At 45.9% G+C, this 23,388-nt stretch overlaps 1 protein-coding gene across 4 annotated transcripts in view; it reads left to right on the top strand.

Annotated features, from left to right (window-relative positions):
- Positions 1-21,564, top strand: part of LOC306961930 (serine/threonine-protein kinase BRSK2-like) — an 86,506-nt gene extending 64,942 nt beyond the window's left edge. For 2 of the 4 annotated variants that reach the window (XM_079554898.1, XM_079554897.1), the window contains 7 exons: positions 407-467; positions 3,097-3,748; positions 5,443-5,491; positions 5,581-5,704; positions 6,186-6,366; positions 8,692-8,778; positions 19,738-21,564. In XM_079554898.1, coding sequence (XP_079411024.1) covers positions 407-467; positions 3,097-3,748; positions 5,443-5,491; positions 5,581-5,704; positions 6,186-6,366; positions 8,692-8,778; positions 19,738-20,015 — 1,432 coding nt within the window. In that variant the 3' untranslated portion in view covers positions 20,016-21,564. The remainder of the gene's footprint in view (positions 1-406; positions 468-3,096; positions 3,749-5,442; positions 5,492-5,580; positions 5,705-6,185; positions 6,367-8,691; positions 8,779-19,737) is intronic. The other 2 variants (XM_079554900.1, XM_079554899.1) reach the window with 1 other exon arrangement.
- The last annotated feature ends 1,824 nt before the right edge of the window (positions 21,565-23,388 follow it).

Raw genomic sequence — 23,388 nt, 5'->3', positions numbered from 1 at the left:
CTGTGCTGTAAAGCTGCGGTTCTCATACTTTTCAAAGTAAGGCCAAACTAAATCGGGCCAAGAAAGTGCCTAAAACAGTCTAAAACCTGACCAGAATCTCTCTAAACTGGTTGGAAACTATGACTACACAACATAAATGACAAATATTGAAGCGTCAATGGTGTTATTGCTAATTAAAATGAAGAAGGATGACCCTGAGTGTCACCTGAAAGGAGCACCCTACCTTGAAAGCCGCTGCTGTAATGTAAAGTGCAACGAACTGTATCACAAATTGAAAAGTGTGCGCCGTTTCATCCCCTCCTCATCCTAACTTCATCATCCATTGAATCAAATGATTAAAACTTCACACACTTGTGTATTTTTAAAAAAAAGCCCAGGTTATGACAGAGCGTTTTCATATGCCCAGGTCTCGATCCATCAGTGGAGCGTCTTCGGGCCTGTCCACCAGCCCGCTGAGCAGCCCCAGGGTAAGTGTCGCTGACTCCCTCCCACCACACGGGGGCGCTGGTCACGGCCGGCCCCCATGTTTACCTCCTCAGCGCCGTTTTTTTTTTACAGATGAACCGTTCCCCTCCTCTTCAGTCTCTCGCCCGCTCGAACAGGTCGGATCATAGCGCAAGACGAGTTGGGACGAATAATGTGACAAGAGCCCGTACCATTCGTCCGGACTGGGTTGTTTTGAGCCTCTCGTCGAAGAGGCTTCATCAGTTCTGAAGTTCCACTGGTGTGACACGGGACGGGCCCTTCACGTTGTTTGATTCTGTCTTTGAGATGGTGCCTAAGTAAAAAGTCATATTTTTGGTTTATTTGTGCACTGACAAGACTCAGAGCTACTGCAGGGTCGGGAAACGATATGTTCCACGGAATAGCATGAACCGCCACCTTAACATGGTGGAGAGGTTTGAGCGCCCGAATGATCCGGGAGCTCTGTCGGGGGCTTGGTGCCCCTGGTAGGGTCTCCCATGGCAGGTCCTAGGTGATGGGTCAGACAAAGAGCAGTTCAGAAGCCCCTTATGAGAGAACAACAGGCCCGGTTAGAACCATGAGGCCGTCCTTCTGTGGACCCACCACCTGCAGGAGGAGCCATAAGGGGGTGGTGCGATGTGATATGGGCAGCTCCAACAGCTGCCCCCACGACCCGGCAACAGAAAAGTGATCCCTCTGGAAGAAAATGGATGGATGGAATAGCATGATCATTTATAAATGTAATTTTTTGGGGTCTCATTTACAGTACAGTACCGGTCAAAAGTTTTATTATTGACTATTTGATTCTCATTGAAGGCATTATTTATGAAAGATGTAATTATGCCAAGCAAAAAGTATACTGATAAGGTGGAAAGTGATCAACTAAAATCAGACATATTAATATTTAGTATTCATCATTCAACATCACTTAATATTAAAGGGACTATACAGAGTTTACAAATGTTAAAATTTGCCTCCCCCTACATGTTTCAAAAATGAATATGTGATTCCATTCAATGATTCTATCAATCAATAGAATAATCTCAGACCTGTTTGCCACAACTGCCTCTAAAATCCTGCACTGTCACTCAAAAAGATGTTAATTCGGGTCTGAAGTGCCGTCATGCACGAGCTTAATATAGAAGCTGCAGTTACACGTATGACCTGAGGTGGCAGTAATGAGTATAAAATGGCGAACTTGCATCTAGCCCTTTTAAGATAACATTGAAATACTATTCAGTTTCAACCAGCACATCTGTCCAAAGCCTTCTCTCTTTTTCACATAAACGGACGGTTTTGATCAAAGAAAGGCTAAACAACCGGTGCTAGCTCATCTCTAGCTTTCTTACCAGTGGAACTTCAGAATTATAGAAGCCTCTTGGATGAGAGGAGAAATGTCTTCAGCTCAAGAATAGCCACAGGCTGGGTGACTACGTTTTTAAAGAATTTTGTTCAAACGTGACCAGATGCTTTTCATGCCCAGTCTTTCTATTTGCATCGATCCATTAAGAGCTGTCAGGCTTTCGGCTGTCCACACCTTCCTACTGCAAACTTCTGTACAATACACACCATATATTTATAATGGTTCACCATAATGTACAGAATTATGAACAGAACTTACAGCTACAGGCCTTTAGTGCTAATTTGGACCTTCATATTAGCGAAAAGTCTCGAAAAGTTGGAACAAAAGCGGCATATCAAATGATTAGTTCTCGGCTTTTGGAAATGTCTTGTACGTTGCGGTGTTAGCAGCTTAAAGCCTGACTGTGTCTCCCAAAAAACAAGATGAAGAGACCGGCTTCATCCAACTCCACGTAAAATCGATGTTCATTCACCATGAGTTCTCATACAGCTGCTTTAGGAATGTTCTACTGACGCAAATGAAGCACATTTTTTTGCTAGAAGGAATATGAAGAAATGTGCTGTTATGAGAAGGCTTTGTTTTTATTTCTTTTTTTTTATTCACATTGTTGTATTGATTTGATGTGTGAAGATGTGGAGGCTTTTTCATTCTGTGCTTCTGCTGCATGAGCCGTGACACACTGCTGCTCACCAGGGATGCACTGGCGGAGACGGCAAAGTTTGAGGTTAAGTTCAATTGCAGTATTGTCAAATATTGCTTTACTTGTGAAATGTATAGTTACCACATTAACATGTCTACCCCAAAAATTTAGTTATGGCTAAAGCAATCAGATTACTTTTGAACTAAGGCAAGTAATCAGTAGTTGTATTACTTATATGGAGTAAACCCAACAACACTGGTAAACACATGTTATTTTAGGCATCATTCACCATGAATACTTGTTGCAATATACAGGTATAGGTGCTAGGCAAAGGATTTGAATGGCCATTAAAGAGACAGTACTGCAGTTGTTTATCCCCAGTGCATCCCTGTCGTTGCTTCACTGCCTCACTGCTGCGTGCTGATTGGCCGATCACTGCCTCACTGCTGCGTGCCGATTGGCTAATGGCATGTCTTCTTCTTTCTTTCTTTCTTGCACCTCACATCCGTTCCACCTTCACCACTCGCCTCTGTGTTTCCCTGCGCTTTTGTTACTCCCCGCTCCTCTCTCATTGGCCCGCCCACTTCCTGCCTCCCTCTCTCATTGGCCGCTGCATGACCGATCGCAGCCGCAGAGGCGTTTCTTCATCCCGCCACAGTCCGCGGAGCTCTGCCAGTCCCCGAACTCGCCCATGTCGCCATTGTCGTGCGAGCCGCGGCTGAACGGGATCGGCCCGCGGACCCCCCTGTCGTCTCCACTCATGCACCCGCGCACCCAGACCCTCCCCGCCAAACCCCGCCCATCAGAGAAACCCCTCCAGACCACCCGCTCCAACCCGCTGCCCAGCTCCACGCCCGCCCATGCCGCGCACAAATCCGAACCCTCCACGCCCTGCCAGTCCCTCACGCCATGCCCTACGCTCGCCCCCTGCGCCCCCAACAGCCCCCGGGTCAGACGCCACCCGCCCCTGACCGTGCCGCCCAAACTGTCCATCCCGCTGTCCCCTGTGGCCTCGCCCCGCCGCAGACACCTGCACCCTGACAGCAACGGCAAATGTGCTGCGCCCTCACAGGTGACGCCCCACCCCTCTCCACGCGGCAGTCCTCTCCCCACCCCCAAAGGCACCCCAGGGCACACGCCCATGGACAGCCCAACCGGGACACCCAGCCCCACGCCACCGCCAAGCCCCTCCATCGGGGGCATGCCCTGGAGGACGCGCCTCAACTCCATCAAGAACAGCTTTCTGGGCTCGCCACGCTTCCACCGCCGGAAAATGCAGGGTAAGTCCGCGGCTTAGACCAAACTATAAAATCATATTTATGAAAAATGATGTGTTTTTATTCATCGAAATAACAGCTTAATTGTAAAATCACCTTTTTTAGACCACTGGTTCTTAACAAGTGTAGTTTTAGGACCTGAATTCAACTTGTCATGACAAGCCACAACCTAAATAAGATACTAACTTTTGGTGACGTTTTATATTAAAGGCACTTTTTTCAAGTAGCGGAACTAAATTTGTTTTGTCCTCCTTTAGTATATAGCAAACAAAAAAACACCTTGCAATTGATCATTTTTTTTCTCCAGGTAAGTTCAGCAAAAGTGGGTTCTTCTGTTTTCCTTTTTATTTAATTCTATGACAACATAAATGACCTTTTTGCCAATGACTTGTCAGGCCTGATTAATATGTAAATGGTAATGGTTGCAGGTGCTTTGTTTTACTCTTGGGGCCCTAAAATCAGGTTATCTCTCGCTCCCACACTCCCTTCAAAACACATGCTAATTATTTCTTAATGAATAATTAGCTTCTGATCTGTGTGTTGTAAAACAAAGCCAGTCTCTCTTTTGGCCTGAAGGGAAACTACTTGTGCATACTAATTCTATCTATTAAGTGCAAGTGATGCAAGTGCTGTGGGTAACGGTGCTAATTTAGATATTGGGGATGGTAGAGGAGAGTGGAAAAATCCTGATGTATTTTATATGCACTGTAAGTAGGGATGTCAAGATTAACCAGTTTTACGATTACCATGCATAAGTTTTGATAACATAAAACCTAGCCTAGAATGTGGCCTAATAATAATATAGGCTCATAAAATAATAATAATTATAATAATTATAAAGTAGTAAACTGTACATCGTTTTTTGTAAAGCCTTTTTCAAATTCAAGCATTAAAAAGCATTTAAATATCAAAACTACAAATATCAGTTGTTTCCTTTTATTAGGTTGATAATCATGAATAATTGTAAAATTGCAATATTTTCTCTCACAATAATCGTGACTCAAAAATTATGGATTGTAAACATCCCTAACTGTAAGCAGGAAAAGCTAATATGTATAGTGTTTCTCTAACTTTATTATAAAATGAAAACTAATAATGTCCAATCATTAATCACAATGATAAGTGTCAAGTGGTCTTCCGGTGATACATTTATTGATGATACAACTTAATAACCGATATCCTGAGCGGAATCTGAGCCACAACAGGGATTGGTACAGTCCTTATCCTAAAAAGATAGAGGTTTCACAAAACTAACAATAACAGACAAGAATCTCACATATTGCACAAACTTCAACTTGTGCAAAAAAGTTTTTTAGATGATGCATATTGATAAACATTAAATTGATTGTCATTTCCAATTGTTCATTAAATAATGATCCCATTGTTCTGTGTACATGATAAAGACTAAACACTTTGAACAGTAAAACACAAACTGCAACTGCAATAGACCTTGTGAATTAGAGGAACGTGCCAGGGATGCCCTCTTTCACTATAAGTATTTGCACTTATCATCGAACTTACAGACTGGAAGTTTAGATATCATTAATGAGTACTTCATGAAGCGTGGGTGGTGAACAGGGCCCAGAAGGTGCCTCTGCAAATTCTACCCGTCAATACACAGAGAACTGACGAAAAGTGGTCAGAGATTGCCACGAGTCTGTTGTCTATGTTTGAATTTGTGATATTTCTGTCGACAGTTCCCACACAGGAGGATATGTCCAGCCTGACACCAGACTCTTCTCCAGAGTAAGTCCCTACCCCTACCTTAATTAAGAGTAGCAATCCAGTAATTACCACCTCTGCATCCATACATGTTTGGTTCGTTGTTGATGCAGGTTGGCAAAGAAGTCATGGTTCGGTAACTTCATAAACATGGAGAAGGAGGAGCAGATATTCATTGTTATCAAGGACAAACCTCTGAGCTCCATCAAAGCAGACATCGTCCACGCGTTTCTATCGGTAACTTTGCAATTGACTCATTTCTAAACTTCATCATACAATGTCTTCCTCTTTTAATGGCACTTTGAATAAAATGTTATGTTTCCTACCCCATGACCCAATTAAGTTCTCTTGTTATTCATGGTGACATTTTGGCCACCAGTAGTTGATCCAGCCTCCCGATTGTTGAGACGAGATAGACATCCTTTTTCCAACTTGATTCAGTATACATCTACTTGAATTGCTGTCCTAATGTTTGAACAAATAGAATTTTTGCCTTTTCAAACACCAAAGTGTGATTTTGGCAAGAGATTGCATTTGCATGTTTGCAATAGGGAAATCGCAAAGGCAGCAGTTATTTAAGCCAAACAACAAAAATAATCATAAGAATGAAACCAAAACTCTAATTGCTGTTTCATTACTTATATACATATTTTCCGAAGCCTTATTGCAGAGCGATATTTTCTCATGAATTATACTCACCTTGGTCTTCTCTTTGCAGATCCCGAGTCTGAGCCACAGTGTAATCTCTCAGACCACTTTCAGAGCGGAGTACAAGTCCTCGGCCGGCCCCACGGTCTTTCAGAAACCGGTCAAGTTCCAGGTGGACATCACATACAGCGAGAGCTCCGGCGCCACCAAAGAGAACGGCATCTACTCCGTCACATTCACGCTTCTGTCAGGTAAAGCTGAGATGGACTTTAGGGGACTACACATAGTTTAAAAACATATCTCTGTATGTAAACAGAGATATGAGCCAGAGCCTGTTCCTTTAATATAGAACCAGCAGTTACGCGTAAGACCTGAGGTGGCAGTAGTGAGTACAAAAGTTACCAACTTGCAACTTGTCACTTTAAAGTTGTTCTTATAGATTTCCAACCAATGCTGCTAGGGATAAAGACACACACGCACCAGACCTTATGTGGGGCAGGGTGGCCTGCAGCGACTAATAGGGAGAATCCCGACTCGTTGACTCTTTAAACAATCTAGTTTAGTAATTGTTAATCTGGTCTGTCAGACTCTACTTCAGCGGCTCAGTAAAGTTGAAATGGCAAATTGAGAATTCAGATTTTTTGTTTTTGATGGAAAATACTTTGCAGATTTCCTTACTAATCTCTAATTTTTACAGCGGCTCTTAAATACACTACCTGACCAAAGTAAAAACATACAACTGACGACAGGACAAAAAGTAAATACTAAACTAAATGCATCAAAATCCTATGAAAAATAGGTCCAGATATCTTTAGTTCTCCATTATTTCTCCTCATGCCAGGCTGAATCTCACACGGCCCACTTTAGAAGTGAGTGTGACAGTGTTGGTAGCAGTGACAGCGGGGGGGCAGCAGTAAACACTGGTTTATCTCTGCAGAGTTTCAACAGTAACAGACGGGAAGACAAGTGTGGTGCAAACTGTCAACCAAACCAGGCTTCTTTCCACCGCGAGGGAGAGACAACCGCGACAATAACAATAGCTGCTCATGAATGTTTGATATATGTGTAAGTGGGTCACTGCACAGTTAGCTTTACATCGTGAGATTAATGCAGATATGGTTGGTTTAGAGTCTACGGCACCTGGAGAGATTTACGTGGAAATATCACATTTGAATAATATACTATACTTACTTAGAAGTGGGCAATGTATCGTCTGTAAGACAATATCGAAATGTTGCTGTTTGGAAGATATGCAAATGTGCAATATGGAGTTTGTCACCAATGTCAAGAAATATGTGTGTGTGTGTGTGTGTGTGTGTGTGTGTGTGTGTGTGTGGGGGGGGGGGGGGGGTCTCTAGCCCATTCCTGTGCGGAGTTATGGATTTTTAACAAAATAACGCATTTGCTCACTCCAGCCACTAGGGGGCATCTTCAAGTAAAAAAGGACAGAATTCCACACGTGTCCAGCAGAGGGCACTGACATTATAAGAGATCAGGAAATAAACAGCATATTATAGCCACGTGGTATATGGTCAGTCTGCCCCAGAGCAGCTGTGGCTACAATAGTAACCTACTGCCATCAAGTGTGGAGTAAATGAATAATGACTTGTGACGCAGGTTGATAAAGCTCAGTAAGTGTAAGATGTTGTTATTTTTTAGGCCACAGTCCCTTACAATATAAGCGGCCCGCGACCCGTTGTGGGGGCTGAATTTCGGCCGTTGACCCAAACGAGTTCTACTTTTTCTTTCTACTTTTTAGCCTGGTTTTGGAGTCAGTGAGCTGGAGCTGGTTCTAAGACCTGAGCGAGCGCGGGAGTGTAAGGATGAGGTCCGAGATGTACGCGGGTGCCAGTCCATGCAAATAAAATGCTGAAGAGATCCTAAGTCAGAATTAAAAACAAAACAAGAGTGAGGTTTAAAAACAATAATTTCTGTCTTGGACTCATTCAAACTTAAACGGTTATTTTCCAATCAAGCCTTGGCATCATGCAAGCAGTTTAGAAGGGGTTCCAGAGAGCCGTTTTTCTTTAAAGGGACATAAATTTGCGAGTCGTCCGGATAAAAAAGATACAACACACCATGTTTGTTTAAAATGGCAAGATTTGTAAAGAAAAAAGGATAGGCCCAAGAATAGACCCTTGGGGTACTCCATAGCACACTGGGGCCTGTGAGGATAAGAAGTCCCCAACCTTTACAGAATAGGACATGTTTGACAAGTAGGTCCGAAACTAGGCCAATGCTGTCCTCCTCACACCTACACATCTTGTATACCAAAAGGTTTTCTTGGCCTGCCAGACTTCACCCGTAGTCTGGGATCCAAAGGTTTAACCCTGCACCGAAATCCATCCACAAATGTTCCACTGTCAAATAATTCGGTTCAACGTTTCGACCCCATCTTAAATTTTTTTTAAAGTTTGTTCTGAATGAGACAGGATTTGAGAGGGTCTTCTTCTCCCGCGATTGGAGCGATAAAAACTAAAAGGAGCAAGAAATAGTTTGCCGCGAGCCCAGATGAAGCCCGTGAAAAAATGGACCTTATATCATTACCGAAACGTTGGTCGTTTCCCGTGATGCAGGTCCCAGTCGGAGGTTCAAGCGCGTCGTGGAGACCATCCAGGCCCAGCTGCTCAGCGACCAGTCCGGGACACAGCCTCAGATATCGGGTAAGTCCTCCACCACAGTCCCCCTCCCCACAGATCCGTGCCTGCCCCCTTTCCTCCAAGCGCCCCCTGCCACTGTCCCAGGACACCAGACACAAGTGGACTGTCAGCTCAATTAACTGTTGACAAATGATTTAGACTGAGCCAGAGAGGAGTCAAGCACAACACCTTGACTAACTTTTTGAAGAAACTGTACTCATTAGAGTAGTTGTATCATTCAGTACTTTTTACTTACTTGAGTAATATTGTAATGCAATATCTTTACTCTCACTTGAGTTAAAAAAAATATATATATATAGCTACTTGTGCCCCTGTGTGTACATTTTAAAGTTATGAAAGTTTCATGTAGGGGTCTCTAGGAAGCTCCAGGCTCAATTGTTTGGAAGGAATTTCACTGTTGACCAGAAAACCTACAAAACAATTGGTCCTGGGCGTTGTAGGGACCACCGTGATGGAAAGTAAAGGCGTCATGCTGACCACTCATACAGCCACTGGGTCACTACAAGGTCAGATACACACAAATATCAACTTTATTTTTCACATAAAAAGTTGCATAGTGCACCTTTAATTTTTAGCATTCATGAATTGGAAATCACAACCACACATCACTACTGAGTTGTAGAATTATCATCAAGTTATTTTTTATGTCTACTCGTGTCGGTGTCCCGGGCCACTACAGCTGCATGCACAAGCTTTACACCTGCACCGTACACTGCGGGGCGTTCAAATACACCCTCCTCCGATACGGACAGACTGCAGTACGTATAGTGGCAGTACTCGGCGTGGTGACTCAGCAGATTTATGACGAGCTGGGACTGGGGCTGCCTCAGGACTCACAGAGAGAGAGAGAAGTGTCACCTTGGTTCTGGCGCTCATCCGTTTGTGCATATTCATGTGACGACACTGTCCTCTGGTGGTGGGTCGGAGTAAATGCATTGACTTCTGAGCTCGAATTAGATCAAGCTTTTATTTGAAGTAATCGCCAAATGTCATGTGATAGGTCATATTTGGCTATTGACTACACGACTGAAGAGGCAAATCCACAAAACTGAAACATCTTTTTCAAGTCCAGCTGGTCACGGCCCCTGCTAACATAAATTAAAGCCAGGGGTCGCCAGCCTTTTTACATTATGAGGTAGTTTTACGAAACAAAAGCAACAGAGAGCTGCTTATCCATCAAAGAGAGTCTAATGATGCTATTTCAATAAAAATGACTTTATTTTTTGACCGTATATTCTGTATGTTGACATAAACATTTGCAGATTCTATTCAAAATGTTCAGCACCAGAGAAAATGTATCTATAATGTGATTATCAAGCACATGTCCAGGAGTTGAAAGCCTTGAGCGAGCAACCAGGAAAGGGCTGGAGAGATCCTCATTATTATCCTCATTAAGCTGTTGGGCTTTTCTCATAGAGTTATGAAACTGAATATTTGGTTAATGAAATGGGTTTATATGTATTAAGTATTAATAATGAGTAGAATTATTAAAATTAACCGTGATTTATCGAATTTCACAAGTGTGATTAATCCAATTAAATAAATTATCGATGGACAGCTTATTTGCTTGTTATGTAAACAACATTGGGGGCCCCTACAGTGCCTCCGACCCCACTTTGGGAACTATACGATGTAGAGTATTAAATGATAATACTTAAAGGAACAGGCCACCGTTTTTCCATAGTGAGATATGTTCTGAGCTTAGACGAGTTGATACGTACCTGTCTGTTCTTTGTGCCTGTGGAGGAGCGTGGTCGCTTCCAGCCGCACCTCGTTTGGAGCTATAGGAATACATTGGGAGAGGCCAAATGCTAACAACATCTTTGGTCTTTTTGCGTGACTCAGAGCACACACAAAGACCAGACAGGTACGCATGAACTCGTCTACGCTCAGGCAAGAACATATCTCAGTATGGAAATGGTGGCCTGTTCCTTTAAAGTTTGTAAAACTGACAGTTATGATCACAAACGTGAGCCAACAGTTTGTGCAATTTCTCTCCGATAAAATAAGGAGGCATGTTTATCATATTTTTGGAGCATAGGTACTCCAAAGCACAAAAAATACTGTCTCTTTAAACTGTCCTATGAAACCTCCAGATTGTTAAAGTGCACATGACACATATGTTTAAGAATATGTGAATATCTCTTTGGGTCACCATTGGGATATTCAACCCCGTCTTCTGACAATAGGAAGAAAAAGCAGAGACCACTTCCGAGCCAACATGTCTGCCACTGCCATAAAGCTTCTTTGATTCTCATTTCTACATACACAAATGATAAACTCCCCCAGTGGAATCTCTTTCTCCTATTTTGTGATTCTCTCCACCCCCTCGCACCACTAGAGGCTGTTCTCACCATCCACACACCACTGCATACCCCCTTCACTCCGTCTCCGCCCGGACTGACTCCATCCTCGGCTTCACCCCGCTCTGTGCCGCCCCCCTCTGGACTGCATGCTAGCTGCACTCTCGCCGTCTTGCTGGCCTCGCGCCGAGAGCCACGCGGCTGGTGTCGGGCCAAGCGCTGAGTGGTCGGCGGCATTAACGGACTAATGCTCGTGCCTGGGTTGCCAGATTGAGAAGGCGCTAACAGCATGATTGACTGCAGTGGGTTTTAACATAAGAAATGAAGTGCATGTAATGTCAACGGGAACATACAGCTGTGTAACCCCAGACGAGTAAACATGATTAACCCAAGGAGCCGCACCGCAAATGTTCACCTCATTTTACAATCCAATTACGAAAACCGTAGCTGAACGGAGCTTCGGCGTCAGCTGCCAAGAAACGGGCCATCGATGGGAGGTAATTTAGTTTTGTGAGCAGATTTTCAATATGAGGTTACATTAAGGACACGCTGGACATTATTTTACAGAAGCCGTTTATGGATTAGCAGTACCATATGTCAATGTCCAATGAGGTCACCCCATTTCAGAGCGGCAATTTTACTTACTGTACTAAACTCGCTACTTCTATGAAAGTTTGGTTAGCTTTTTCGGTGGCCGCAGCTGCCCTGAGACAGGAAATACAGCTGCCAATCTGCAGCCATGGCTCTTCTGACTACAGCCAAGCACTGATATATACATTTACCGAAAGGCACAGTGCACGACAGGCAAGGGCTGAGCAGTGTGGGGGAAAATACCTAAATGTATTTTTTTTGCGATTTATGTTTTAGAGTCAACACTTGGTCCAGTAGCGTCAAGAAGAGACGCTGCTGGCAACACTTTGGGCCAGTTTTCTCTCATAACAAATACACTTTTTCTTCTCCTGAAAGCAAATAAATCGACTAGTCTTCACAATCAGGTGTGCAACTGAACCTTTCGCTTAAGCCCTGCCCCTTTAGCAATTGTTAGCTAGCCCCGGTAAGAAGTGCAGTCGACCACATGTGTTAATGGGGAATGTGTTAGTGACTCTTTTTGGTGCAAATCCAGCGCGGTAGGAATATATTTAAAATGTGTCACGAAGGGGACACTAACTACTGAGGCTAATTGGAAAAAAACAAACTTGCCACCTTAAATGCAACCAGCACAGGACCGGCACTACTGGGTAAGTTTTCTTCTTATTGGTTAGTTAGTCCAGTACTGATAAAATATGAGCGTTATTGTTCAAACATATCCTCCTAACCCCCACCTGTACCAGGCACATTTCCTCCAATTTGGCCTTATCCAAATCTAAAACGTTTTGAACAAAGTATCAAAAAAGCGACAAAAATGATCAGAGAACAAGGATGAAAATGCGTAACGCCAATGCAACAAAAAACGACAAAAATACAATCAAAAGGTGACAAAAAGGCCACAAATATGAAACAAAAAAGCCACAAAAGAGTAACAGAAAAGTGACGAAAAAGTGCCAAAAATGCAATGAAAAAGTGACAAAAACGCCACACAAGAGCAACAAAAAAGCAATGAAAAGAAATGTCAGAAAAGATTGCAACAACACAACAACAAAGAACCGTAGAGATCAGTTTTGTAGGTGTTAGCTTTCAAATGAGACGGTAATGTGTAATGTATGTGGCCTTGCTGCCTTTGCTCTGCCCAATCCCGTCAGACCTTGGAAGCTAAGCAGGGAAGGGCCTGGTCGGTACTTGGATGGGAGACCGTTTAGTAACACCAGGAAGCCTAGCGAATGTAGTGTGAGAGCGAGTGGTAGGTGGTGGTCGGAGGGGCCGATGGCGCAGACTGGTTGCCTCGCATCCGTCAGCGTCAGCCAGCTCACCACTATCGAGTATTGAGTGAATGAATAATGCCATGTAAAGCGTCTTTGCGTGTCCAGAAAAGCGCTATATAAAAACCGATGCATTAAACTTTAATATTGAGAAAATACGACTGGGGCCCGGCCGGGCACAGCCCGAAGGGACGACGTGGGCCCGCCCTCCTGTGGACTCACCACCCGCAGAGGGATCCATAGGGGTCGGGTGCTAAGAGGACTGGGTGGCAGTCGAGGCCGGGTGCCTCGACGACCTGGTCCGCATGCACAGCTTCTGGCGTTCGGGACATGGAACGTCACCTCGCTGGGGGGGAAGGAGCCTGAGCTGGTGCGGGAGGTTGAGAGATACCGACTAGATATAGTCGGGCTCACCTCCACGCACAGCTTGGGTTCCGGATCCCAACTCCTGGAGAGAGGCTGGACTCTCCATTTTTCTGGAGTTGCCCGCGGGGAGAGGCGGCGGGCTGGGGTGGGTTTGCTCATATCCCCCCAGCTCAGCCGTCACGTGTTGGAGTTCACCCCGGTGGACGAGAGGGTCGCGTCCCTACGCCTTCGGGTCGGGGACAGGTCTCTCACCGTTGTCTCGGCCTACGGGCCCAACATCGGTGCAGAGTACCCGGCCTTCTTGGAGTCCCTGGGAGGGGTACTAGATAGTGCTCCGACTGGGGACTCCATTGTTCTACTGGGGGACTTCAACGCCCACGTGGGTAACGACAGTGAGACCTGGGAGGGAGTGATTGGGAGGAACGGCCTCCCCGATCTGAACCCGAGTGGTGTTCTGTTATTGGACTTCTGTGCTAGTCACGGTTTGTCCATAACGAACACCATGTTCGAGCACAAGGGTGTCCATAAGTGCACGTGGCACCAGGACACCCTAGGCAGGAGGTCGATGATCGACTTTGTAGTTGTGTCGTCTGACCTCCGGCCGCGTGTCTCGGACACTCGGGTAAAGAGAGGGGCTGAGCTGTCAACCGATCACCACCTGGTGGTGAGCTGGATCCGCTGGCAGGGGAGGAAGCCGGTCAGACCTGGCAGGCCCAAGCGTGTTGTGAGGGTCTGCTGGGAACGACTGGCGGATCCCTCTGTCAGTGGGGTCTTCAACTCCCACCTCCGGAAGAGCTTCACCCAGATTCCGGGGGAGGCGGGGGACATGGAGTCCGAGTGGACTCTGTTCTCCTCCTCCATTGTTGATGCGGCTGCTCGTAGTTGTGGCCGCAAGGTCTCTGGTGCCTGTCGCGGCGGCAATCCCCGAACCCGGTGGTGGCGCCCGGAAGTAAGGGATGCCGTCAAGCTGAAGAAGGAGTCCTACCTGACCTTGTTGGCTTGTGGGACTCCTGAGGCAGCTGAGAGGTACCGGCAGGCCAAGCGTGCTGCGGCTCGTGCGGTCGCAGAGGCAAAAACTCGTGTCTGGGAGGAGTTCGGGGAGGCCATGGAGGAAGACTATCGGTCGGCCTCGAAGAAATTCTGGCAAACCATCCGGCGCCTCAGGAGGGGGAAGCAGTGCTTCACCAACACTGTTTACAGTGCGGGTGGGGAGCTGCTGACCTCGACTGGGGATGTCGTCGGACGGTGGAAGGAGTACTTCGAGGACCTCCTCAATCCCGCCGTCACGTCTTCCGATGAGGAAGCAGAGGCTGGGGACTCGGAGGTGGGCTCGCCCATCACCGGGGCTGAAGTCACCGAGGTGGTGAGAAAGCTCCTCGGTGGCAAGGCTCCGGGGGTGGATGAGATTCGCCCTGAGTACCTTAAGTCTCTGGATGTTGTAGGACTGTCTTGGCTGACACGTCTCTGCAACATCGCGTGGCGGTCGGGGACAGTGCCCCTGGATTGGCAGACCGGGGTGGTGGTCCCTCTCTTTAAGAAGGGGGATCGGAGGGTGTGTTCCAATTACAGAGGAATCACCCTCCTTAGCCTCCCCGGTAAGGTCTACTCCAGGGTGCTGGAGAGGAGGATCCGGCCGATGGTTGAACCTCGGATTCAGGAGGAACAATGCGGTTTTCGTCCTGGTCGTGGCACACTGGACCAGCTCTATACCCTCCGTCGGGTGCTCGAGGGTTCGTGGGAGTTCGCCCAACCAGTCCACATGTGTTTTGTGGACTTGGAGAAAGCGTTCGACCGCGTCCCTCGTGGTGCCCTGTGGGGGGTGCTCCGGGAGTATGGGGTCCGGGGCCCTCTGCTAAGGGCTGTCCGTTCCCTGTATGACCGCAGCAGGAGCTTGGTTCGCATTGCCGGCAGTAAGTCAGACCTGTTCCCGGTGCGTGTTGGTCTCCGCCAGGGCTGCCCTTTGTCACCGGTTCTGTTCATTACTTTTATGGACAGAATTTCTCGGCGCAGCCAGGGGCCGGAGGGTGTCCGGTTTGGGAGCCTCAGAGTCTCATCTCTGCTGTTTGCAGATGATGTTGTTCTGTTGGCTTCAACAAACCAGGACCTTCAGCACGCACTGGGGCGGTTTGCAGCCGAGTGTGTAGCGGCCGGGATGAGGATCAGCACCTCCAAATCCGAGGCCATGGTTCTCCACCGGAAAAAGGTGGCTTCCCCTCTACAGGTCGGTGGGGAGTCCTTACCTCAAGTGGAGGAGTTCAAGTATCTCGGGGTCTTGTTCACGAGTGAGGGACGGATGGAGCGTGAGATCGATAGACGGATCGGTGCGGCGTCAGCAGTGATGCGGTCGCTGTATCGGTCTGTCGTGGTGAAGAGGGAGCTGAGTCGGAGGGCAAAGCTCTCGATTTACCGATCGATCTACGTTCCCACCCTCACCTATGGTCATGAGATTTGGGTAATGACCGAAAGGACAAGATCGCGAATACAAGCGGCCGAAATGAGTTTCCTTCGCAGGGTGGCTGGGCGCACCCTCCGAGATCGGGTGAGGAGCTCAGTTACCCGGGAGGAGCTCGGAGTAGAGTCGCTGCTCCTCCACGTCGAAAGGAGCCAGCTGAGGTGGCTCGGGCATCTGTTTCGGATGCCTCCTGGTCGCCTCCCGCGGGAGGTGTTCCAGGCATGTCCTAGTGGGACAAGGCCTCGTGGAAGACCCAGGACACGGTGGTGGGACTATGTCTCCGAGCTGGCCTGGTGTCGCCTCGGGGTCCCCCCAGAACAGCTGGAGGAGGTGTGTGTGGATCGGGAAGTTTGGGCATCTCTGCTGAGACTGCTGCCCCCGCGACCCGGCCCCGGATAAAGCGGAAGAAAATGGATGGATGGATGGAAAATACGACTGGTTAAGACGGGGGTTAAGAGGTTGAATCTGAAAGTGACGGCTTCATAATTCTTACGACCTGTGTCCAGTCTGGGGTAGGTGCAAGTCGCAGATTTAACCTAAGATGTGCGGGCAGTGGCTGACAGACGCCCGAAGAGACAGTGGCAGCACTTAAAACAGTAAACGTGACAGATATTCCAGTGGCAGAAAAAGCTTTTTGCAACGATATCCAGCAACAAAAGCTCATGAAACTCGGCAAGCAACAAGACGGATGGTAAACGAGTATTAGCTTGGCTCAAGAGTTAGCAGACGGTGCTTTCCAGCTTGTTTGTCAGCTATGAAAGGGGAGAAACAGGTCCCGTTACAGGAGAACACCGAAGGAATGTCTAGACGCAACGGTTGCTATGAGGTCTGATTGGACAATGACCGTTTTGGGGGCGGGGTTTTGCGAAAGGTCTGTTATTGCTCTGATTCAACAGTTCAACATTTAGCACCTACTGACAGTGCATGTGCAGGTGATTGGATCAAGCGCGCCTCGTTTTAGCCAATCACAGCCAAGTGTATAGAACCACTTCCTAAACCCTCTCTTAGTGGGATTTATTGGAAGACAAACGTAAACTGAGGTGAACATTTCCTGAGTCCGTCAGCGTGAAAACTGTAAGTGAACGGTCCACTGAACATACTCTCCTCTCAGATGAGCCACAGCGCCCTGCTCCTGGTAAAACCTCCAGACGGGGTAAGATCCAGAACACCCCCCTCCCCACCAAAAAAAAAAAAAAAAAATCCCAGACCAAGCCCCATGTCCCGGACCCTACCGCAAACACTCCCATGATGGAGTTCTCTGGAGCTCCATCTGAAGAGCCCCCGCTGCCCCCGTACTAACTCACTGAGGCATAAACCAGAAACATGTTCATTTTGAGTAGATTCTAGTATAGTGCAAACCGGGCCCTGTATTTGTGACGTGACCCCCAGATTCTACTGCACACTAAAACACCGACTGCGCGGGAACGAGAGTTGACATAAAGGAACAACAAAGAAGGAAGTCGTGTTTCAGATTGCCTCGAAAGCTACATGTTTTTTCCTCATTCCCGAAGAACACTTGGGCGGGGAAAAGCTATCAGAGCCAAAAAGATTGAATTGTGTAGTTTCTGTGACCCAAAAAGAGAAAGTCTAGAGGTAGATCGGGTCGGACTCCAGGAGAAAAGACATTGGATTTGTTGCATATTAGCATCAAAGAGTGCGGCGGACCTGCGGCGTAACCCTGCAGAGGATGTGGAACTGTTCATGCATTGCAACAATGGCAAATCGTGCCCTGGAGCTAAGTCTTCACACATAATAACGCTGACTACGACGCAATTACTGTGTGCGGAGTTTATTCGCGGCGGAGCGCTCACACGTGTGTTGTGGAATCTGGGGGAAGTCATTTGGAGATTCTTAATTGCCTATATGACCATTATCCAGTGCATACTTCAGCTAGAAAATGAATCTTCTTTAAACTAAGCATGTTGAAATGATAATATCTGATGAGGCAGAAAAGTCAGTATGGGGTCCCCTAGCCTTACATTGGAAAAAATGGAATATTGTCCTAGGTAAAGGGCTTAAAATGTGCTTGAATTAAGAGAATTTATGCTGATTTGAGTAGGTTTGGACAGTTTTATTATAAGATGCCAATGGAATAAGCATTCGAATAAGCATAAGAGAAATGATCTCATACATTTGAAATGAGACATAAAAGTCATTCTTGTTCCATTGGCTCGATAGTCCACATCTACTGAAAATCACTGTCAATTCCAAGCATGTTTAAGTCCATCTATATATAGGATCAGATGGTATTTTTTCCACTGCCTAGAAACTGATAAACATTATTAAAAAATCTTTATTTGGTCAAAGTTAAACCTTCTTCCTTCTTCTAAAAAAACCTTCTTATCACATATTTATATTTTAAATGACCGTGCAAAGCTTTTGGGAGGTGTAAAGCTGAACAAACCGTTGAGTGTTGCGCTTGAAGCACTTGTGTCTTGAGAAAATGGACATGTTTGCGAGACTGTTTGAGATTAACCCTGTGCATGGGACTGTCTGAAAAAACACCTTTCTGAATGACTAGGATGACAAAACGTAGGACTGATCAACGTGTCTGTTGCATGTTTGTGTCCATTCACCTGGAACTTGACTTTGCATCACTTCGGGTTTGTTTGGATTGATCTTTTTTTTATAAAGCAAACATGAGATTTGAAAGGCTTTCCGCGCCAGAACGCCCGTGAAAGTCTCTGAAATCTCATGGTCAAGCCTTTTGTCAATGGGGCCGAGACTCCGGAAACAAGAAGGAAAGGACGCGGCAGTCACGGTGATGAAATTATGGAAGGGTCGGATGCTGAGCAAAGAACTCCCATCTTACATTCAGGATGTTGAAGCAAGTCACATTCAACAAGTGCAAGTTCCAAGAGCCTGATCATTCAAGAACCAAACGGATGCCAAAAGTACAATGTATCATGTTTGTGTAGAGATTTTCCAAGTATCGTCGACTGGACTGGATTGATTTAGTTTTGAGATGTTTCGTGTCCATCTTCCGGAGCTTTGTCTCGCTCTTGTAGTAGTTTAACAGCCTCAGGCCTTTGGGAATGCCAATGGGCCTGAACACCTTCCATAACAAAGAGTTTTCTAAGGTAGATGCCATTGGGTGATAAGTTCAAACAGACCAAAAGCATGGCCTTACTGGTCTTCAGGACGACATAATGGTCATTGTACAAAAAAACAAAAACATTTATACTACAGTAAGCATCGTTCCCGCTCTGACTAGTGAAGAATGGTCATGTCTTAGCTCCGGTCTGGACACAGATTGGCTGAATTCACCAAAGCAAAATATGAGGTTTTCAGGCTTCTCACATTTATATTTACTCCAATAACTGTATGTAAATACTCTTTAATGACTTACTTTATATGTTAGAATGCGCCAGAGCTGCCCCGGAAAGCCGCAACATCTAAAGGTTTTCAGGAAGTTGAACTGTCTTTCTCATTGCATACACATTTTAAATGCTACATATCAAGACATAAGTGTTATTATAAAATCGTTCAAAGAGAGAATTGTAGCTATGGCCAAAGTTTGTTGTAGCGAGTGTCAGGCTCCAGACGCGAGTGTTTAGCTGAGGCGAGTGCCGCGTGCAAGCAGTGTTTATTGTTGAACGCCTCATCATTTTGTTCCTCGAGACTATTGTCATCAGCACAATGGGCCGTTTATATCGCAAGAGTGGAAAGAAGAAACATCCTCAACGAAATCAACCCAGTCCAGACAGTTGACGATACTTGGAAAAAATCAATTACAATACTAATAAAACGCTAATAAACATGAAATTTGACTTTTTAGACCATGGGGGACAAAATGAAACCATGAGAACCCTGATAATCTCCTTTACTAATGGTATTTGGTGTTTACGTCCGAGCCGCTGCCACGTCCTTTCATCTCTTTGTTTTTCCGTACTATACAGCCTCCCCTCAGCCACACCTAACCCCGCCCCGCTTGTACCGCATCCCAATGTCTCATCTCTCTCCTCTCTCTCTCTCCTGTGTGTAGGCAGCCCGTTGAGTAACTTCTTTGACGTGATAAAACAGCTTTTCACAGACGAGAAAAACTTTTCCCCCGGCTCCCCCGCCTCCTCGCCCTGCTCCCAGGCCGCCACCAAGCATGCCCCGCTGCCGACCGGCAGCGCCAACAGCAGCAGTAAGCCCCCCTCCGCCACCTCCCCGACATCACCCTGCCCCCAGGCCGCCCCCCACGGCGACGCCAGGCCAACGGGCGGCAAGGACAAAGCTAAGACCGGCGGGAGAACTCAAGATCAAGCTCAGAAATGAAATGACCCGGAGCGGCGTGGCTGTGTGCATGAGCGCGGGACAGCAGCCACCGCCGCCTCTCCGCCCCTATTATAGTTACAAATACAAGAAGAGAATCTACTTTTGCCTAAGAACTTTTGTACTATATTTACCGGGAATGGCTCCTAGCAGTATTTTACAATAAATAAGTAGCCCCATGTAGCTTTTTTCTCCTAATCGTGTCTGTAATGGCTTCACCTGTCTCTGCCACCAGGGATAGGCCATAAAAACTCTTAGCAGCAGCAGCGGCCGGAGGTGGGGGGGCAGCCATGGGGATCCGCCGCCCTGCACCCACGGGAACCTCCACCTCAAGTACTACCACTCCCCCAACCCCCCCCAGCCTGGTCCAGCCCTGGGGTCCCACCCAAATAAAGACTCCTGAAAGCAGATGTCACAGACTTAAGGCCTTAAGACAGTAATGTTTGTCGATCCCATAAGTAGCTCCTTGTCATTGTTACAACTTTTCTGTTCGGGCAGTAGCGTTGTGGTAACAAAAAGTATTTATAGATTTTGTAATTATTGCTAGAATTGCCCTTGATCTCCTTCCAAATTCCAGCGCAAACTGACTAAAATTTGTTGAATCGATTGACACTGGGTTGAATGGAACAAGCACTTTACCAAAATCTGTTTCGTTTCTTTAATTTATTCAACAGGAAAAGATTCAAACAAAATCTGGGCTGGATCAGTAAAACTTGTCTGATCTAGCTTCTCATTGAATACGTCTTTAAAGCCACGCTGCGGAACTTTCCCACGTATATATGTCGATACATCCCAACAGCAACCAACTCTTAAAATAACATTTGGATTTTTCTTTTACCTGCCAAAACATGCTGCTATTATTGGGCAAGAGTGAAAGACGTTTCGCCTCTATCTTCAGAAGCTTCTTCTTGCACTTGTGGTCATTGTTTACTAGTCTTGCAGTCTGATTACAAGAGTGAGAAGAAGATTTGTTATAGGAGTGATAAACCCAGGCCAGAGAGTCAACGACATTCAAAAAGAAAACGTCTACGATGATCTTTTCGCGATGGGTTATCAAAATACTGCATTTGGAGCAGGATCTAACGTAATTTAAACCTCGTGGATTTGCTATTTGCACATGGTTTTTGAAGGGTTTTTTTCCCCACCAAAATCCATGGGTGATGAATGAAATGTTTAATGTCTTTAATTCACTAAAATGTTTCGCGGTGTGGCTTTAAATTTCACTAGAGTTAGACCTGCCATGGCAAATTTCGTGCAGCGTCAGGGGATCTTGAGCCTCCAGTTCACCCATAGCGATTGTAAAGTGCGTGCGAAACCCACCCGGAAAGGCCCCTCACACTGTTTCGGGATTTGAACCCGGAACCTCTGCCCCTTTCTGACATTTTTGTTTTAGCCATTACAAACAACTACAACACTACTGCGAATTAATCACAACCGCACAGGAGCGGCATGCCACACTCGGACCGTACCAGTTTGCGTACTTGGACTTCAATCAATCTTTAACTAGATGTATTATCAGTATGGACTCTGATTTCTGGGGATATAATGATATTACTCAACACTGCCTGACTAAAGAAAAAAGTTCATTCTAAGATTTGGTTCGCCTTTAACTTCGTTCTGGCATTCTTTGAATCAGCGTCTGCAACGTCCAAAGATCCAGTGTTGCATTCACTTTTCGCTATGATCTTGTGTCGACGATGGGAGAGTGCGACCACTGCGCAAAGCCTTCTCCAGCACATCCCAAAGATTCTCACTGAGGGTAAGATCGGGACTCTGTGGCAGCCAATCCATCATGTGCCCGCACCATCAGGGAAGAAGCAACCCGTTGATGAAATAGCCTGGTCATTCAGGGTGTTCAAGTAAAAGCTGATCTCTTTCTTCAGGTACATAGGTGGTCATGTGTCATACAAAGGGGTGTGGCCTAGCGGAGAGAGGGACAAAAACCTCATGGGAATCACATTTCCCCCCCACTTTTTAGCCGTTTTGTGGCAGACTATAAACATATTTATCACACACCAATAAGGTAAAGCCAAAATGAGGTCCACATGGATGTGTTTTAACAGCAAATTGTTCAGGAGCAGCCACAAACGACACACATCGCTAACGTTAGCGTTTGTATCATGAAGCTAACGTTAGCTTTGTTAGCTTCCTGATTAGCATTGTCCATTGTTATGGGTTAGGGTTGATCCACTTTGCTCCTCTCCATGTCTCAGTATCTTAAGTTGTACAAAAACATATTTGTTATTCAGCATTTGTAGAAGAGAGATCCGGAAACAAAGAAGGGGGAAAAATAACTTTCTTCCATTTCTCGCTGAATTCTGAATATATTTTTCTACAAAATATGGACACAGAGACATGGAACGGGCAATGCTAACCAGTATCCTAACGCTAGCTTAATGCTACATATGCAAATGTTAGCAAAGAGTGCAGTTTTTTCACTTGGAGTGAGCAATTTGCTGTGAAAAAATATCTGTGTTGGACCTGATTTTGGCTTGATTTAATCGTGTGTGATAAATATATTCATAGTCCGCCAGAAAACTGTGAAAAATTGTGATTCCCACGAGAGGTTTTCTCCCCCCTCGGCTAGGCCACGCCCCCTTGTTTGAGTTCCTGAACCTAGACTTGACCAACAGCCCCAGATCACAGCAGTTGGATAAATCCAAGTGGACTTTTTTTTTTTGGTCGGGCAGTGTATCATGTTTGCTAACACATTTCTGGTCTGGACCGGGTTCCTTCCGCGTGCCGTTCCTGTGCGGGCCTTTCGGGGGCGCTCTCCGGTCATCTGCGTCGGGAGAAACTGTAGATTGTCACAGCAGCTTGGGTCGGGGTCAGCGGCGAGGCGTGGGGTGAAGAAGGACGCGTGATTTGAATGAATGACATTAACTTGCGTTGTACATTAGACTCCACGGTTTGTGTAATTGTTGACTTTTACGTTGATTTTTATTTATTTATTTTTTTCCCAGTTTTTGTTGGACGCACTTTTGTATTTTCGTTTCCACCTCTGATATATTTAGTATTTTTTAACTATAATTTCATACCTTGAGTTGTTTTGAATTATCTGCAGGATTCAGACAATAGACGTGTATATTTTTGTACTTTTTTGGTTGTTAATTTATTCTGACTTATTTATACAAAGAATGTGTTCCCAGTCTCTGTTATCGAAGGCTTTTTCCAGACGAGGGGTGCCGTACCGGTCGGTCACTGGGGTTAGGTTTGATCATGTGTGCCAAAATGAAATAATAAGTGGACATATCACGCATAAATCACCTTTGTTAGTCAAAAACATGTCTGCTTTGGATTTTGCTTCATTCACACAGCTTTAATTTGGCCATTTCTTCATGCGATTGGCCTTTTGGGAGCAGGAAACTCTACAACA

The sequence above is a fragment of the Gobius niger genome, assembly GCF_951799975.1.
Source record: "Gobius niger genome assembly, chromosome: 4".
NCBI classification, from domain to species: Eukaryota; Metazoa; Chordata; class Actinopteri; order Gobiiformes; family Gobiidae; genus Gobius; species Gobius niger.
The sequence above is the reverse complement of the archived record's forward strand: the minus strand, read 5'-3'. Positions and strand labels throughout refer to the sequence as shown.